Source organism: Talpa occidentalis, unplaced genomic scaffold (genome assembly GCF_014898055.3).
Source record: "Talpa occidentalis isolate TD23 unplaced genomic scaffold, MPIMG_talOcc4v2.1 talOcc4.6, whole genome shotgun sequence".
Lineage (NCBI taxonomy): Eukaryota > Metazoa > Chordata > Mammalia > Eulipotyphla > Talpidae > Talpa > Talpa occidentalis.
The window spans coordinates 44,335,716-44,350,019 of record NW_023604972.1 but is presented as its reverse complement, the minus strand read 5'-3'; the positions used below and the strand labels follow the sequence as shown (position 1 = coordinate 44,350,019).

General features: G+C 37.9%; 1 protein-coding gene across 1 annotated transcript; it reads left to right on the top strand.

The window, feature by feature from the left end:
• The first annotated feature begins 3,171 nt into the window (after positions 1-3,171).
• CXCL9 (C-X-C motif chemokine ligand 9) lies at positions 3,172-8,369 on the top strand. The gene is made up of 4 exons (XM_037530504.2): positions 3,172-3,235; positions 4,306-4,435; positions 6,750-6,834; positions 8,240-8,369. The coding sequence occupies exons 1-4, from the start codon at positions 3,172-3,174 to the stop codon at positions 8,342-8,344; spliced, it is 384 nt and encodes a 127-aa protein (XP_037386401.1). The 3' UTR covers positions 8,345-8,369.
• The last annotated feature ends 5,935 nt before the right edge of the window (positions 8,370-14,304 follow it).

The window sequence follows — 14,304 nt, the reverse complement described above, 5'->3', positions numbered from 1 at the left end:
TCTGTGGTGCAGTGCAGTGGACAAGGAATTGTTGTCATTAATTTTAACAACTTGTGAGGTCCGTAATACTTTTCTCAAATGAGGAAACTGTGGCTTAAGGAAATTAAGTAGTGTGCACGCCATCATGAAGAAGGGAAACTAGGACTTGAACCCAGAGCCCCCCTATGCATGGCCACAGTCACTACCACAATTGAGAGTCACCGAATAAATAAGACTGTGTCAAAGAGCACAAGTTTTCTTTAAAAAAGAATTCTATAATGTGGTATTTAAGCATTTTAATCCATCTAGAAACCAATCCATAAATGTACACCATGTGTCAGAAAATGCTGATACTTGTTCTCCCCTTCCACTACTGCATGCATTCTCAATGAGGGGTGGGGAGGATATTGCTCTTAAAAAGACAAAAATTGTTTTTTGAGAGTCTAAAAAAATCTAAGACATTGCAGTGATCGGCTGTCCACCATTGCTGAACTGCACCCAACAAAATCTTATTTATTAATATTTAATTTTTCTCTTTAGGAAGAAATTAAATTTAGATTAGATTCAGTTTAATTTACTTTATCTCAGGAGAGATGATGATAGAAAAAAGTTAAGGATTTTGTTCTACAGTAATGGAATCTCCAAATTTTATCAGACAACCAGAATAAAGATCACATTTCATAACTTCCCTTGCAGCTATGTAAGTTCTGGCCTGTGGGAGGTGATGGTAAGTGATGGGTGCAACTTCTAGGATGCATCTAAAAATGAGGCATGTGTGGCCTCCCTGGTGGCGCAATGGGTTTAGATGTAACCTATGAAGCTATCCGCAGCCACTGCAGCACAAGTTCAATCACTGGCCGGGGAGCTACCCACATGGCGCAGCAGACCTCTCCTGTCTTGCCACTGCTCCCCTCAGCAGTATATTTCAGTCAGTCTGCCTTTTCTGTTTCCCACTCTGTCTCTGGTGAATCCTCCCCCCTCCACACCCCCTATACCTCTGGCCTGTATCCCAGCTCTTGTATGCATAAATAAATAAATCTTTAAAAAAAAAAAAAGGCATGTGCCCCTTTTTTGCTGCCCCACCATCTTCTATTTGCAAAGTGGACATGGTGGCAAGTCCCCTTGGACTATGTGCATGAGAACAACCTGGAGATGACTGTAAAGCAACAAAATAGGAGCATGGGAGACCCAGAGAGCAGAATGGCCATCCAAGCCCTAGTTCACATACCTCTGTCAGAGGAAAGTACACTCTATCCTAGTTACTCACTTTTAGTTTGGGTTTCTTATAGGCAAATGATTTCTTGCTCTTTTTTTTCTTAAATTATTATTGTAGCAAAAGACATATAACTTAAATGTACCTAGTTCTAAATGCAGTTCAGTAGTGTTAGGTATTTTCATGATGTTGTACAACAAATCTCTAGAAAGTTTTCATCTGGCAAAACCAAACTCTATACCCCTAAAGATAATTTTAATTCCCCCGTATGCTACCTCCTGGCAAGCATCATTCTATTTTCTGTTTCTATGATTTGAATTTAGATACTTCCCTTAAAATTTATCCTTTAGTGATTGGCTTATTTTGTTTAGAAGAGTATTTTCTAGGTTCATCCATATTGTACCATGTGATAGGATTGCCTTCTTTTTAAAGGCTACATCATATTTCATTCTCTGTATTTATCACATTTTCATTATCAATTCATCTGTTAATGAACATTTGGGTTGGTTTACCTATTAGCTGTTGTTAAAATGTTGTCATGAACAACATCTTTCTGAGATCCTACTTTGACTTCCTTTGGACATATTCCTGGGATTGCTAGATCATGTGGTAATTCTATCTTTAGTTTTTTGAGAAACCTCTTTGTTGTTTTCCTTTAGGGCTACCCCACTTTACATTCCCACCAACTGTGCACAGGGTTCCAACTTCTCCTCATCTTTACAAACACTTGTCATTTTCTGATCTTTTGATATTGGCATCCTGATGGATGTGAAGTGATATTTCCTTGTGGCTTTAATTTTCATTTCCTTAATAATTAGTGATGTTGAGTGCACTTATTGGCCATTCATATATTTCCTTTAGAGAAATGTATACGAAGGGTTTGCCTATTTCCTTAGGTTATTTGGGGCTATCATTGTAGAAGTTCTTTATATATTTTGGTTATTAATTCCTTATCAGATAAATGATATTTTCTCCTAGTCCTTAGGTCCCATTTTTACTTGTTGATTTTCTCTGATGTGTAGAAATTTTTAACTTTGATGGAGATCCATTTGTCTATTTTCAACTGATCCCTTATTCTAACTAATATAATCACTTAGAGAATATTAAACTAAAGCAGCAATGATTTAACAAAATGAGATTACCATAGTAGAAAATGGCCTGGACCCTGAGGAAATAGAGCTTTTTAATGTATTTTGATCAAGATTGCTAGGTAACAGGGCCTCCCTGTTGGCACAAGGGGTTAAGTTGCAGCACCATGAAGCTATCCACAGCCATTGCAGCACAAGTTCTATCCTTGGCCCGGGAGATGACCCACATAGTGCAGCAGACCTCTCCTGTCTCACCCACTGCTCCCCTCAGCAGTGTATTTCACTCAGTCTGCCTGTTCTGCTCCCCACTCTGTCTGGAGAATCCCCTCACCCACTGCACCTCTGGCCTGCACCCCAGCTCTTGTATGTATAAATAAATTAATCTTAAAAAGAAAAAAGATTGCTAGGTAACAAATATAACAAAAGTTAAATTTAGTCATATATTATACAGAACAATATTCCATAAGTAGTAAGAAAATTTGAAAAGTATACTTTTCTGGACTTTAATATATCCCACCTGAAAATCACACTCTTGTTGTATGACGTTATTATATTCATTGTGTAAACTGTTCTACACCCAGGTGAGCAGCTGTGAATGTGCCAAAGGCTCCCGGTGATTCTGGCTTCACATCCCTTACTATAAACCACCCATTTATGTGAAATGGAAATAAAGCATGCAGAAATTCCCTTGGATCTGAGAGTAGGGTTTCCCCAGAACAATGAAGTTTGTGGTCAAATTAGCTACCTCAGCTAAGAACATCAGCCAATCATAGTTTAGGAGGGAAATGGATTTCCTAAATAAATATGATTCTCAAGACCACGTTTTCTAAAGAATTTCTCAGGCTTGAAATCCAATACAGGAGTTACTCAGTAGAAGACCATTCTGTCACTATGAAGAAAAGTGTTGTTCTTCTCCTTTTGGATATCATCTTCCTGATTCTTATTGGAGTTCAAGGTATGGGGTTCTGAGTGGTATTAGGTTAGTAAAATCAAAAGTGTTAATTGCTATAAAAATCTTGATTTGATAATTGTTTTGTGTGTATCAGAACATGCTATGTCACTCACAAAAGCTTCTAGGCAGTAGGGTCAGTTCTTTAAACTTGACCTGCCAAGGAAAACACACTCTTTTTTGTCTGGTTTTATGAATTCCTGGCATGTAATAAGTGTTTGACAAATGTTTGTTGAACTGATGATAAGGAAAGACTTCGTCTCGTAAATTATTTTGTCCACCTGTTACTGTTTCTTGATAACTATGCCTGCAGTTAATCAATTAAGGATCCAGCAATCGTTTCCCTAATCTATTTACTAACTACCTTTTTTTTATCTTGGACAAATAAGTGAACTTTTCTAGAACTCAGTTTCCTTATATGTAAAATGGAGAATTTAGAGGTAAACTTTTTCTACCTATCACTCAATATTTGACATAGATTAAGCACTGAGTAAATATATGTTGAATGAATGAAAGAATTAATGAATGAGGAAAATGCATTTTAAAAGGTTTTCAATGTTTAAAACACAATTGGAAGAAACGGTGATGAGGAGGGTGAGGATGGTGGTAGTAATTAGTTTATAAGAATTGCTTTCTACTCAACCAAAACCAACTCAGTTCTACTAGGATCAGAGAATAAAAGGTTTTGGGATTTGCTTAAGAAACTGTGATCCACTTAGCACACATGAACTGAGTTTCTGTGTGTCTGAATTTGCAGTAAGGATTTATTTGAAATCTTTTTCTCATGTCTATAGTGTTAAGAACAATGCCTTTGGATTCAAAGAGATCTGAGCCAAAACCCTGCCTTTACCCACTAAAGATGAATTACTTTGTTCTTTGCTAGCTTCTCTGAACATTAACTTCTTTATAAAATGGAGGTAATACCTACCTCCATATATATCTCCAAAAGTTTTGTGGTAATGATTTAGAAACTCAGTAAATGATAGTAATAACTAAATAAAACATGTCATTTTGATGGATCATCTACATTGAGACATTGCTCTAAACTATGTGTTCCACCTTTCTCTTCCCCTTAGGAACCCCAATAAGGAGAAGAGGACGCTGTCTCTGTATCACCACCAGCAATGGTGGAGATATCTACCTAAAATCCATAAAAGACATTAACCAATATGATCCAACCCCTTCTTGTGAGAAAACTGAAATCATGTAAGTAAAACCTTATCTAACATGCATATACCACATTGGAAGGGACATTAACTGAGTGGTAGTATTAGCTGGGAGCACTTGCCCATACAGACATTTAAAATTTAGATGGGGGGTGCTCCCTGGTGGCACAAGGGGTTAAGATGCACTATGAAGCTATCCTCAGCCACTGCAGCACAAGTTTGATCCCCGGCCAGAGAGGTGACCCACATGGCACAGCAGACCTCTCCTGCCTCGCCCGCTGCTCCCCTCAGCAGGCTTTTTCAGTCAGACCACCTGTTCTGCTCTCCACTCTGTCTCTGGTGTATCCTCTCGCACCTCTAGCCTATACCCCAGTTCTTGTATGCATATAAATAAATCTTTAAAAAAAATAAAATTTAGATGGTTAGACCTACTACCATAAACTGGCCTACTACCTTCTTTTCTTTGAAAAAACAAAGAATTTCTGATAGAGATTGGGACCAAAGGTGATAGTTTATCAAAGTTATGCATGTTCTGGATGGAGCTGGAAGGGATCATGCTCAACGAAATAAGACAGAAAGAAAAAGAAAAATACCAGATGGTCTCGCTCATAGCAGGAATTTAGAAAACCTAAATAAGGGACCAGGAAAAAGACTAATTATAATAAAGCAAAAATCAAAATCAACAACTAACTATAAACCAGAGACTCACTATGGGGCGGGGGAGGGGTGAGGGGAGGAGAGGAGGGATTCGGGCCAAAATAAGAGGGGTGGGAATTGTATGGAGAATATAACCAAAATGAAAATGCATACATTGTGCAAAAATGAAAAATGATGTAAGAATTACATAAAATAAAATATAATATTTTTAAAAAGTTATGTATGTTCACAGTAGAAAATGTTTAATGCAGATATACCAAAAGAAGAAAAAAAATCACTTATACCCCTGCCCTCCAGTGACAAATATTGTTAATTCCTTGGTCTATAGTCCCCCAAATTTCTCTCATTTGCTTTGTGTGTAGATATATAGACAGCATAAATGTATGTGTGTGTATTTGTATGTATACATACATAATACGTATTCACAAAAATAAAATTATGTATTACATACTGTTTGATAACCTGCTTTTTCATTAACATCACAACACGGACATTTCTTTATGTCAGTAAATCTCTAATAATGTCATTTTTTTTTAAGATTTATTTTTATTTTCATGCATACAAGAACTGGGGTCTTGGCCAGACGTATGGGGGGGTTGAGAAGATTCACCAGAGACAGAGTGGGGAGCAGAAAAGGGAGATCTACTGAAATACACTGCTGTGGGGAGCAGCAGACAAGCAGAAAAGGTCTGCTGTGCCATGTGGGTTAGCTCCCGGGCCAGGGATGGAACCCAGGCCTCAGTTGCTGATGATAGCTTGATAGCACTCTTTTACCCCTGTGCCACCAGGGAGGCCCTCTAATAATGTCATTTTTAATGATAAAACTGTATTCTAGCTATGGATGTACCATAATCTATATGATCAATGAAGGCTATTTCTAATTTTTTGCTATTAAAAACAAACTTATTGTAGCAACATTGTGTCTTTAATTCTTTCTTATTCATAATACCTTTCTAGAGATTAGAATTGCTAAATTAAAGAACATTCATATTTTAAATCTTTGAGACCTAAATCAAGGATGATATGTAGGATGACTGCTCTTATTCTCAGACTATACAGAGAATTTTAAAAAAATATTTAAATTATTCCTGGAAAATCTGCTGTAATTTCAAAAGTCAGTCTGTTAATCTTGTCTTAGGAATACATTTTATCATGTTTTTGTTTCATTAAAATTTAGAAAAATTCAAAAAACAAAAACAAAAACAAATTTAGAAAAATTCATGATATTTAATTGTTTTGTATAAAAAAGTCGATATTTTGACAACTTAGTATTGTGCTCCTTCACTTAAACATACAAAGCTATTTGTGGCACAAGAACCAATATTATAAGTTTCTCCCATTGTACATACCTAATTTTTTTTTTTTTAAATTTAGGGTTATGTGCTCTCCTTGAAATTTATCTAAGTCCCCTCACTCACTGAGAAAATGAGAAGGCAGGGGAAAGACTAGAAGTTTCAAATATTTATAGTAATGATACTAATGCATCCTCTTGGTTTTTCCATTTCTGTAAAAAATGCCATTGGGGTTTTAATAGGGATAGTATTGAATCTATAGATTACTTTGGATAGTATGGGCATTTTGAAGATATTAATTCTTCTGATCCAAATGAGAGATTGGGGAGTTGGATTCTGGAGTCACATGAAGCATTTAAATTGTTAAAAATGATGAAAAAAATCCCATTATTATATCCTTGGCAGTGCTATAATGAAGAATGGACATCAAACATGTCTAAACCCAGATTCAAAAGATGCGCAGAATTTGATTAAACGTTGGAAAAAACAGGTTGGTGAAAGGGGAAACAAAATTATCTTTATTTTAGAACTTATTCTGGAAGACAAAGACTATGTGGTTACTTTAAGGTTATATCTTTCTTTCATATCATTATGCTCCTACCTTGTTCCTAGAATGCTTTCAGCCATCTGAGGTATAACTGTATCCCTATAAATACTATCATTAGTGTATCTCCCCCATTAGAATATGTGTTCCATGAGGGTAGAGAGCTCATCTTTCTTACTCAATATAATAAATATGTGCTGATATAAATGATAGACACTGAGATTAGAAAAGTAAAAAGATATAGTTCCTTCTATAGCATATATACTAGCAATTATGTACAATGTGAGATATATAAGTTAAAGATAGGTACAAGAATCTTGAAGATTACAGAAGAAGGAGCAATTAACTTTGCTGGGGTAGGGGATGGGGGCAGGAAGAAAGTGTTAAGGGAGACTTCTCACTTCAGGTGACATCTTATTAGGATCTTAAAGGATAAGTAGTTCACCAGGAGTGAAAAGACAACATGAAAAATAAAATCAAGAGAGAGCTTGCTGTGTTCAGGGTGTTTCAAGTAATATGATTGAAGCTCATGTGGAAGAAGTGAAGAGGTTGAGGTAGAAAGCAGACCAGGACAGGGCCTCCCCGGTGGCGCAGCGGTTGAGCGCTGGCTTGCGAAGCTGCCCGCGGCCTCTGCAGCGCCGGTTCGATCCCCGGCTGCTCCCCGGCCACCGGAGGAGGGTCCCACATGGCGCGCAGACCTCTCCTGCCGCCCGCTGCTCCCCTCAGCAGTGTCCTTCGGTCCTTCTGCCTGCTCTGCTCCCCGCTCTGGCTCCGGTGAATTCTCTCACCCTCCAACGCTTCTGACCGTACCCAGTGCTTGTATAAATAAATAAATAAATCTTTAAAAAAAAAAAAAAAAAAAAAAAAAAAAGAAAGCAGACCAGGACAAAGTGGTCTCTATGACTTACTTTGGGGTTAAGTTTCAAGAAGGCCACAGAATTTACAGTTGAGAGCTTGAGCTCTGAAGCCTGACAGACTAGTGATTCTGCCATATGCCAGCTGTGGAACTTTGGGCAAGTCACCATAGGCAAGACTCGGTCTTTGGACATGTAACGATTGAATGACATTAGTACCAACCTCAGATGGTTGTAACTGGGACAGGTGAGTCAAAAGCAAGGTGAAGGTCAAGTTAGTATTAGCCAAGAGAAGGGACAAAACATACCAGTTAGAAGCTTATTGCTTCCTCCTCAAAGTGAGCAAAGTAATCTCAAAAGGAGCCCATTAGAAAGTGAAGAAGTAACTTTACATCAATTTGGGGGATGAAGAAAGCTCATAATCTGGAGAGTCCAAATACAAAGAAGGAAAAGTAGTGAGATTAAGAAACATCACCCTTTTTTCTCTCTCCTCACAGGCTGACTTTAAGAAAAAACAAAAGGAAGGGAGAAAATATCCAAAAATTAAGAAAGGTTTAAACCATAAGAAGTCTCAACATTCTCAGCAAAAGAAGACTGCATAAGTGACTCCCAAAACGTGTTTTGTGTTCAAAATGTTTCTTCTAATTGTAGTAAAATAATTCCAAAAGGCATTAGTGTTTTGACTAGAAAACATAAATCCTTATTATGAAGCTATAATTAGAACTAGAAAGTTGTTTTTAAAGTCCAAGTGTTAAAAATTGTTAGAAACTAATGCTTGTCTTTGTTCTTCCACCTCCACCCAACTGAATTTCATTGTGCTTAAGACCACCATCTTAATAACACCCATCTCTGGACAAATGTCCGTACAACTACATCCCACACACAACAGCTGCCTGGGAAAGCAGCCGGAGGCTTTTCAGGTCACAAATACTGAACAGTACTCTGAGTCACCAGTCAGCAAGCATCAGCCTGTCAACTTCCTGATGAGCACAGTTTGGAATCGAGCTGGACCTCACCAAGCTGCCATGGCCATCAGCATCTTTATTTGAATCAGCCTGCAGGCCTTACACACAATGTATCTGGAGGATCCTTAGTAGTTGATTTAGGGAACTACCACTGCAGAACAGTAGCACTTGGTTTTCAGAACCTTCTATCTGACTTTTTGAAGCCCTGTGACACAATCTTGCCTTCCCAGGCCACCAGTTTATTCCTTATTAATCCCCTTGGTTTAAATCAAGTCAGCTCCTCACTGCCTACCACCTCTCAGTGCCCATCTCCTTTTTCCTATGAGGTTATGCTCTCACCCACCTGCGTCTACTCCTTTCTTACTCTTTCTCCAACACCCTGCAGGGCTGCCTTCTTTCTCCTACTCCTCCTCCCTTGATGTAGTCCTTAGAGCTCGCTTCAATTCTCCCTCTTAAATGAAATCTGATAGACCTTCAGATTATCTTAAAACCCTTTTTTCATATGTATTCACATAGACAAGCACTTATTTGTTATCTAATTATATTTTGTGTGTTTATGCCATCTTCCCAACCAGATTGTCAGCTTCTTGAAGGCAGGGGCCACAGTTAATTTTTCTCACTGCCACCAGGCCTAATATACCATAGAACAAGGTTTTAGATAATTTCCTAGTTGCAGTTGTCACATGTAAGAGGAAAAACAGGTCACCTCCTGAGAGCATATTGGCAACTCCTAGTTTAGGAGTTTATCATTTACTTATTATCTTCAGGACATGGACAATGCAGGAACTGGCAGTGTTGCAATATCCTTGTTTTATTGTAACGAGAAGTTAACTTGACCTTGTCAACAAACAAGAAGGAAATGTTTAAAATATTGTGAACATTCTGAACTTTTTTCATAAGATATACAAGATACCTGGAATCATAGAACTTTACAATGGAAAGGGGCTTTAAAGGTCAAACAATGTCCAGGTTTTCCTCACCCAACGTAAAAATTCCTTCAATACCATTCCTGATGCACCTCTATATTCTGACAGTTCTTTATGCTCTGATGAGAAAGCCACCCAGATCCTTTTGAACTTGTCAGTTTAATTTGTTTCAGAGTTTGTAAACTTTTGTGATTATTGATTACCACACCAAAGATACTAAGAGCTAAAAGGAGCATCAAATCCTGTTAGTGGAGGCATCCTTGGTGCCCACTTGGCCTCTGCAGGGCTTGGGATCCACTTAAAATGCAAGTTTGATGGATTGTATAGGAGAGGTTGTCTTGGGTCAGAATTAAAACTTGTATCCACTTCCCCAAATTTTGTCATTCCTCACACAATAGATGATTTTCAGTGGTGCTTCCCAGTGGTGATTCCACCCAAACAGTGTCATTCTATCATGAAACTTTTTAGCTCCTTCCATGTAACTCCAAAAAATCTGAATGTTCCATAATTTGAGAGTATATGATCCAGTTACCAGGCATCTCAAAGGACAGTGTATACCTAGTAAGCAAAGATCACATATTTTGATGAAGTAGCTATGACACACACATATAATCAGTCATCTTTTATATAATAAACATGTATATTCTATAAACAAATAACTGTTAAGTTCAAAGCAGCATCAGCATATATCTTATACTTTGAAATATTTTCTTTGTTAAAAGCCAGTGGTATCAATAAATGGACCATTGATCAGAAAGCAAATATTGATTGTTTTTTCAAACGTCTGCAACATGTACCTCAACCTGAACAGTGATTCTCATTTCAGATAAGGTGTAATTGAGATAAAGACACGTAATCCCTTTGAGGGTTCCTTGAGGACAGAAAAAGAAAAAAATCTCTGTGGGAAAATATGACCGTTTTACCTTGTAACAACATTGATTATAAGAGTTCTGTGATTTCTTTCCTAATCCTCAAGGGTAATGTTATCTGAGTGAGATAAACACTCAGGAAGCCAAAATGTCTTTTTTTCTATATTCTAAAATTATGTATGTTTAAATATTATAAAGTCTCAAGTAGTTATGATAGCAACTAAGAATAAGTTAGTTAAGAGTATAGGAAAACTCAGACTGGAAGTATTACACTGTGTGACATCTTTAAGTCGGTTCAGGATAGACAGAGATACCAGCCTTATACATTTGAAGTATACTTCAGAGGCCAGACACTATGATGTTTGGGCAGGGAGCAGCTGCTAGTGCTGGACATGACTACTGATGAGAGGCTTCATCTGAGAGATAGGGGGTACTATAAAAAGAACTAAGATTCTGATTATATGCTATCTGGGTTCAGATAAGGAGGATACCACTTGTTAGCTCTCTGACTTTAGTTCAAGGTTAGAGTTAGTCAAAGAGGCTCTTGGGTAAGACTTGGAAGTCAGAAGTAAAGAAATGGCCATTACCCTTAATTTTAAAAAGTAAGCAAGTAAATAAATAAAATGACAGATACCATGGTATCCGGTGGATCTCTCCTCCAAGTTCACTTCATCTTCACAACTGCTGACCTTGTGACCCACAATGGTCCTGTTGTAGAGTAACCCCGATACAAAACGGGGTGCCTGACTGTGGGTCCTCACCCGCGCGCTTAAAAGGACTTATCAATGCTCTACTGCAGGCACACGCGAAAGGTTAATAAAAGGTTTATTTACAAGGGAGGGGGAAATGAGGAAATGTACAGCTCAGGGAGAAAAGTGGGAGACAAACTTTTAAATGAGTCCTACCCAATCCGCCAATCAGGAATCCCAAAATGGCACTCTGAGAGCTGGCCGCCAGCCAGGAGCGGTGAAGCCAGGAGGCAAGCGATAGCGAGCGCCCCAAGGCCCACGTGTTTGGTTTTTATATCCAACCTGATTGCCCAACTCCACCCTCAGGTCCCAGCCACCTTCCCTTTGGTGATTTGTCTTTCCCAATGTCTTGATGGCTTTAGTCTGGAGTGGGGGTGGGGTCCACAAAGCCTGTATGGGATTAGCTCAGGACATCCTTTCCCCCTAACAATCCCAGGCCCGCCACCAGATATTTGGAAGTAAACACACAGAGGCAATAGCTTCCCATAGACCCCCTGACACTCCCAATAGGGTAGCTGGGCAGGTTTGCCTTCTTGGACTTTTCTCACAAACCCTGACTTGTCCAATTGTACCAGTGCTTCTGAAATATTGTTCAGTGAATCCTTCTGTGATCCCCTAACTCTCTCTAGACTTTCACTTCCCAAGATTGTCCTGCATCTGTGTAGGAAATGATTCATCCACAACTGTATTCTGAATGGCTCTGCTTCCCTAACTGATATGTTTGAAGCACTTTTTTGTATGGTTGTTCTACCTCATTATTTAAGTTCCTGTTTAAATTTCACTTCATAGAGTTTCCTTCTTTATCACCCTTTAGTGAAATAACCATCCTCTTTCAAACCCTCTCTTTTATAGTCCTTTCCAAAGTAGGATGTGTACACCCAATAGGGTGGAAGAAATGAGAATATTTATAACAATTTTCTGTGAAAAAAATAAATAACTGAAGAGTTACTGTAAAAGATTAACTGCCAGCAATTGATCCTGGAAGATTCACACAATGCATTTGTCAGGCGAAGTTGTGTGTCCATCACATCCTGATGTCCTGAGGAAAAAGTAAGTTAGACGAAAGGGAAGAATTGACATGTACCCTCATTTAGTCTGGCACTTTCTGCACATTGAGACATGTTGTCAGTTTTGTGGGCATAGTTCCTTTGGCCAATTTTAAACTAGAACCAGGATTATGAGAATTATAAAATAGAGTGCTAACGAATCACCCTTCACAAAATGGGCAGAGGGTTTTAAAAGATCCATACAGAAATTCACATGGGAAGACTATACTAATAATGCAAATATGAACTAACAAAGGAATACAACATAATAGAGGAGACACTTGTTCCAATTTTATCTAGAAGTGCATGAAATTTTAAAAATCTGGTGGTTATAGTCTGTTTTCATTCTCTTTTATCATAATGCAATCAAACTCAATCATAATCTAAAATGATCTTTTAAAATAGGAATGCAGTTATTTCCTGCTCCCAACCTCACCACAAACATTGAGTTTCTTGACTGTAGCATCTTTGTCTGCCTTACCACAGCATCCATAGTGCCTAGAACAGTGCCTGGTGCTTAGGAAGCAATTAATATGTATTTTTCAGTTGATTCACATTTGTTTCACCTGTTTTCTTCCAGGCCTTTTCCAAATCAATCTCAACTACTCTCACTATGATCAGCTAAATATCTGCTCCCTTCTGCCTCCTTCTGCCTTCACCTTTGCTCTTGTTCTTTTATTCATCTGCTCCCCTCAATTCCCCAACCCCACATCTATTTTGTTCCCTTATATACATGACCCAAGGCTTGCCTTTTCCATGTTTCCATCCCAAAATGCTCCTGGTCACACAGAAATCCTCCTCTGCGACTGTCATTTCAGAAAGTGATTTTAACTATTAAGAATTGTTCTCTGATTTAAATTTTAAATCAGAAAGCAGTTTGCTAAACCAGAAAGAAGTTTGTATCTGAACAAAATTGATATACTAGAGGAAAAATCAGTGAAAATACTTAATCTATAAACTGTAATTTTGAATTTAAATTCCAGTGATTGCTTGAGAGAATATTTGAGGTTTCTTGTTCCCTTTTGGGAAAATGGAAAGTTCCTTTCTTATTAGGAATGAAGATAAACAGAAACATTGCAACCACAGATGTTTAGAGTAATTTAGACTACTGTCACTTTTTTTTTTGGTCTATATAAAGATAACATTAAGTGGGTAATGAGAAGAAAAAACAAACAACCTTACTGACTGATAAGTAATTTTCTCCTGGGTATCCAAGATACACTTTTTACACCAAGTTAGTTTAAAGCTCCTAAGAGGGTTTTGACCTTGCATTTTAGGGAACCCTCCTAAGAGGGTTTTGACCTTGAGTTTTAGGGAAATAAATAAATCACAAAGGAATAATCAAGTCTGTGAATAAAAGTATAAAAAGTATGAACTGGTTGGGGGGGGGGGTAGGGGGGAAGCAGATTATGACCTGGGCAAACTGATAAAAGATCAGTGGGAAATGTGTCAAATTACATGCAACTATTTGCTTTCTTTAGACTTTAAGCTCTACAAATAAAGAAATCACATGCTTTACAAATAGCATTTCATCACAAAGAGTTACTGGTATCTCTATCTCTAAGGAAAAAGGTCTTGGCCTCTGGCTTCTTTGTAGAACAAAGGACCCTGTAGGTCTAGTCACCTACCATCAGCTTTCCTTAACACCAGAGTAGATAACCTGAACTTCCTGAGGAAGGAAGAACTGAAAATCAAAGTCTATGAGAGGAAAAGGTCAAAATAAACCAAAAGAAAAAAAATTCATTATTTAAAAAAGAAATGCTAACAATTGCTTCTACAATATTACAAACAGCAGAATTTACCTCAGAACAGATGTCTTTTGTTTGGAGTCCTTAAATTAGGTTTAGACTAAGTAAGAATTTTTATGGAATGGGAGTGAAAGCAAAAGCAAGTTAAATTTCTCGAAAAATAGGTAACAGGAATTATCCCTGGTAGCAAAGGAGGGGACTAGGGGCCCTGGACCAGCAGAGAGACAGCAGAGGAAGATGGAAGAGAGACTATAAAAAA

What these genes read in the sequence shown, in the direction of transcription:
- CXCL9 (XM_037530504.2), top strand. Translation starts at nt 3,172, where the DNA reads ATGAAGAAAAGTGTTGTTCTTCTCCTTTTGGATATCATCTTCCTGATT. An exon ending in TGTGAGAAAACTGAAATCAT is followed by an intron (nt 4,436 to 6,749) that starts GTAAGTAAAACC and finishes TATCCTTGGCAG; the next exon opens with TGCTATAATGAAGAATGGAC. An exon ending in TTAAACGTTGGAAAAAACAG is followed by an intron (nt 6,835 to 8,239) that starts GTTGGTGAAAGG and finishes CTCTCCTCACAG; the next exon opens with GCTGACTTTAAGAAAAAACA.